At 38.8% G+C, this 5183-nt stretch overlaps 1 protein-coding gene across 1 annotated transcript; it reads right to left on the bottom strand.

Moving 5' to 3' along the window:
* Positions 1-1325: 1325 nt before the first annotated feature.
* Positions 1326-4979, bottom strand: LOC108678020. Its single transcript, XM_018166353.2, has 2 exons — positions 4837-4979; positions 1326-4465 (listed from the first exon to the last, which is right to left on the bottom strand). Exon 2 carries the CDS (start codon positions 4454-4456, stop codon positions 2276-2278), a length of 2181 nt encoding a protein of 726 aa, XP_018021842.1. The 5' UTR covers positions 4457-4465; positions 4837-4979; the 3' UTR covers positions 1326-2275.
* Between the last annotated feature and the right edge of the window lie 204 nt (positions 4980-5183).

Genomic DNA, 5183 nt, shown 5'->3' with positions numbered 1-5183 from the left:
TCTCCGAGCATCTTGCTATAGGGTCAGATAAGCTATCGATTGCCAACATATGCAAATTTATTTTATACTTGTCGAGGAATTGTTATGCTACTATATTTGATTAATTCCACTGAAATTCTTTTGCTTTTATCCATATAATTTTATAAACTGGATAGTATGTTTAGTAATCAAACATTAACCAATGAAATTTTCTAGAAGTTTTAGACCTAAGTAAAGAACGAAATCTCTTCGGTGAAACTACACTAAACAGAAAAGACATATTCGTCTCAATTCATATTTCAGTACAGTGCAAAGCCGCTGCGACGGACATATAATTTTAAGACTGAGTACTGCATGAGTTATCTATATGCTAATTGTCATTAAGACATAGGGTACGCTTAGTTGCGTTCAACATCCTGAAGAAAAACCGAGAAAATTTCAAGAACCGGCGTCAGTCTACATTTTGACTAATCCTCGCCGACACAACGTATAACGGTATACTCCGTTGAAGCGCATACTCCTTCTCCAGCCGGCAGACATCTGTTCCAAAGCTTACATTCCTCAAGGTGAATTTGTAATTTCAAGGTGAAATTGCTCAAGGTGAGTTCCTCAAAGTGAAATGCTATTTGATGTTTAAATTTATCGTGTAAATGGCACATTGGTTTCTCATTTCCTCATGTGAATGGCAAATTGGTCTCCTTATTAATCGTGTTATCAGCTTCATTATTTATATATTTATCGTGTAAACGACAACTATGCACCTCAATTCACCATGTAAACGACTATCAAGTTTCTCAATCTAGCGCCCAAACGGCTATTTTTAGGCAATTATTGCCGAGCATCTTACAAACGGGTCAGATAGAATAAAATAGAAGTGTCGGCGTTGAAGAAATAGGCCCATGGCCTGTTGCGGATTCTTGAACTTTTCGTGACTTGATTCACAAGGGATCCGGCCTTTGGAACCCGATCTTTCTATAGCTGACGATTGATTGAGATAGCTGCTGGACTTATTGCCTGGTCCGTAATTTGCTAGGCATTTCAAGACTGAACATATGCTCCTGCATAGCTTCGTTTAGTCTGTTTTTAAAGGTAAACTATCGATCGCCAACATATGCACAATTATTTTAGACTTATCGAAGAATTATGATGCTCCTATATTTTATTAATTGTACTGAAATTCTTTTGCTTTTATCCATATAATTTTATAAACTGGATAGTATGTTTAGTAATCAAGCTGTAACCAATGAAATTTTCTAGAAGTTTTAGACCTAAGGGGCATATCTGCATTAATAGAACGATTATTTTTCAAGGTCAGTAAGGTCGGGGAAAGAAATTAAAACGTCATGAAATTATAAATCAATCAATGTATTGAATTATCTGGATAGTTACTTGATGCATTAACAAAGGCAATACAATTTGGATTTTTATCAGAACTATTCAGGAATTGCTCCCTAAATATTCTACACAAATGTTGTCGACGAGAGGACATATTGTGTTAAGGTTATATGAGGATTAATTAAATGCCGGATAAACTTACAAATTATATTGATGGATAAAAGTGTTCGTAGTTGCAATAAAAGTTCAACTCTGTAGCAAGCAGTGAATAGCATTTCACGAGTATATAAGAGGAAGCCAGTTTGTGTATATAGCTTCAAAATATACTAAAAATATTTTTCTAATCAGAAAAAATACTGAATAAAATTGAAAGATTCCAGGCTAATAAAGTCCACCGAAAAATTTATGAAATAACCATATCTCACATATATACAGGTTTCGTTTAAATTGATTATGCATGCAGCTCATGTACAGAGATGAACTCGTAATCGCGAAAATCAATAAGGCATTATATGAAAATAGATAAAATGTTATGAATCATGAACTAAAGAATGTGTTCTAAAGAAAGAAATACATTTTCATTTTTGTTACCAATCCATCACCCCGAAAAAATTATTAATTACCTCCCAGCTGGGAACCACTCTGAACTCGGAAGAAACGACAATGCAAGTAAATTACAGAAATTAGGCTTACCGAAAATCTTTCAAAAAGCACTCTGGTATGAAAAAAAATTACGACCAGAAGATCTACAAACAAGATTAAAATTGAGGAACACAGAACTTCGTCAAAAATACAGGTTGAATAATGTTAGAGAAACTTAGGGTATTTAGGATGAACATTAGTTATATTTAGTAACTAAAATATAAGTAAATATTTGAAAGCTTCATAAGTTCATACTGAAAATGTATAATTCCTCAATTCAACTAGTAACATGTGATTGGAAATTTAATGCTTCAAATTATCACACGTGAACGCGTTCGTCGTAATAGAATGTTGCTATCTTCGCCCTCGCATCGGCAGGGTTGCCCACATTTTGTATAGTAATTGCTTTGAAACCGGTAGCAGGATCCTTGGTGGTGATGAAGACCTTGTTACCCTCCTGTGAGAGTACACTTTCTGTGAGCAATGTTGTGCTGCCGAGGTGGTTCTTTAGAGCTGTGAAGTACTCTGAAACGCTTAACTCCCGCCCTCCCACATCTTTGTGCTTGTAGTAATGTGTAATCGCTGAGTTGTCACTAGGAAAAGGTGTAGGTAAAGTTGCGTTGAAACCGCTAATTTTTTGCTTGAGTTCAGAGAAGTATAGCTGCATGTCTGCCGAAGCGCCTGAATTCGGATCAGTTAACTTAGACAGAAACTGACCAAATCGTTGCTCTTCTGGCAAATCAGTGAGGTTGACGCTGTTTTTGAGCGTGTACTGATCCACAAACTCTTTCATGTTGCAGAAATCCGAGAAGTTTTTACACTTGGTCCTGGAAGCAAACTCTTTTACGACTTTCAGCACTTTTTCATCGCTCTTCTCCAGGAGTTGGCCCAAACGATCAATTTGATGGGGACGGAGATCCTTGAAAATTTTCTCGTTATTCAGCTTGAACTCTTCGAGGTCGTTAACACCCAGCAGCTCTTCCAATTTAGAAACAGTTTTGCGCCTGTTTGCGTCGACATTGACGCGCTCTTTCATAAAAATTTGTTTCATGTCTGCACCGAAGTTGTTGGCATAGTTGGCATCTGATTGCAACTTCTTTGTGCTCTTTAGTATTTTTTGTCGCGAATTATTGCTCATGTACCCCATTTTCTTCGGGTCAATGTCGAGCTGATCGTTGATAGAGATGAGCCCTTTGTCGGCGAGTTTAACATCGTGATCAACCCCAGCTTTCCTCTTGACATACATCACACTCTTCAAAAACTTATTGGGGTTCTTAACATAAGAAAGCGACTTAATGACTTTAGCGTTCCCCTGCATCTTATTACTGCCGACGCTATCGTTGCAAAGTTCTCGGAAGTCTCTGCGGCGACGTGCCGGCAAAGAAGACTCGATGTCGGATAAAACGGAGGACTGAACTTCTTCGATGATTGTGCTCGCTTTCTTGAGACTAACACAGGCGTGAGTGAAAAACAATATGGAAGTAGATAGATTCACGACATCCATAACAGTCACCTTTTCCTTCTTTTTCAAGTCATACACCTGAGAAATAATTCCCAAGCCATTCATGGTCAAGCTGCCTCCCTCTAAACAAGAGTAGGCAACTCTAAGGGCCTTAGACGCAATTTCACCGTTGCGCGCAAGATGAGACATATATTTCACAAGACCCATTGATCCCATGCCGATACCTCCGCCAACAAAGGCAAACCAACAGCCTCTCGCCTCAGGGTCGGTTAAAGGGTTGATAGACTGCTCGTGATCGCTCCTGTCGTAAAGCTTGTATGCATTTCTTCCCACCGAATAAGCTCCAGAACCTGCACCTGTCCAAGCCGCAGCAGAGAAGAGAAGAGGGGCTGCAGGAGGGAAAAAGAATGAGGTAGCTAATCCACCAATAGCCAAACCTGCGGACGAAATCGATGCGACGATGTTGGTAACATCTGCAACCTGAACAACTCGTTTACCAAAGTCGCAACTCGGCGATGTGTCGTAACCTAAGATCACATTGCCCTCATCGTCTTCCCGGTACTCTCCGTTCTCTGGGTAACAGTAGATGCACTGAGGAAGGTAGTTATTGGATGAAAAATCTTTCCATCCGTCGTAAATTCTAGCTAGATGGTCGACGAAATACACTTTATTTCCATCCTTGTCCAGTAGCCGGATGACGGGCATTTGGTAATGCTTGTCAAGTTGCTTGATGGAAAGAAAGATGAAAGCCACACACACGTAATCACTTCCAGTTTTAGTCAAGATCAAATCACGAATTTTCGCAATGTATTTCTGTTGCTCATCTTCGTAGTTTGTTAAGAGCACTTCATTTTGGTTTTCGTCAACGTTCTTGGGGGGTCCAAACATAGCGTTCCCGATTTTGAGATCTAGATACTGTATCTCGTCGGATTTGTACGCGTCGTAGTCGCGGTCTCCAAGAACTTGGCAGAAATACTGTTGTTCCTCCCTCGCCTTCTCTTTCCAGGCCTTGACGTCTTCTGAGCTCCAGTCAGTCATGATGGCCAACTGCAAAAGATTTCCTTCTTGAAAAACAATCCTTGGTTCCAAATAAGGGTTACGACGGAATAGAACTCTTTCACGTTTTTTATCTTGATATGACACTACAAAAAAAAGTGAATAACTGAGTAAACTTCAACAACTGATGCAAGTTTTGTGCAAACTAATTTCAAGTGATCTAGATAAATATTACAGCAGCAATGCTCTGTCGAATCCTTCTAGGTTCGCGACTCGAAGTTCTTCGTTTCATTTCCGTCTTTCAAACCGGTAACTGCCGTATGTTTGATACACTCGTATAGTAACGGCCTATCAGAGAGGGAACGACAGATACTTAAACTTTGAAGTCAGCTTTAAATTAGCTAGATTTTTTTCCAACTCACTCAGCATAAATGTGTCGCCGTGGAGGTCTGGGGTCCAATTGCGAATCAGGAAATTGTTTCAAATGCGATTTTCCCCGTCGTCGTTTTACTGGTCACTTTTTATCTCAAAACCTTTAAGATGCTCACCAGTTTAGCTTTGGACGAAATCTGCAAAAGAAATAGAGAAAGGATTGTGTATTTTTAATTGCGAATGTCCCAAAATACAGAAGAAACGATTGTTAAAAAAAAAATAAATTGTGCGTTTCATACAATTATTGCAATATAAGATATATATACATAGACACTATTGTTTAGTGGTGAAAAAAAACACGCCTGGTCTTATAATGTATCACTAGTATGTATATGTT

Source organism: Hyalella azteca, unplaced genomic scaffold (genome assembly GCF_000764305.2).
Source record: "Hyalella azteca isolate HAZT.00-mixed unplaced genomic scaffold, Hazt_2.0.2 contig3472, whole genome shotgun sequence".
Taxonomy (NCBI): domain Eukaryota; kingdom Metazoa; phylum Arthropoda; class Malacostraca; order Amphipoda; family Hyalellidae; genus Hyalella; species Hyalella azteca.
This window is presented reverse-complemented; position numbering and strand designations above follow the sequence as displayed.

Bases quoted from the DNA above. Each gene is read 5' to 3' on its own strand.
- LOC108678020 (XM_018166353.2), bottom strand. From the start codon at position 4,456: ATGACTGACTGGAGCTCAGAAGACGTCAAGGCCTGGAAAGAGAAGGCG.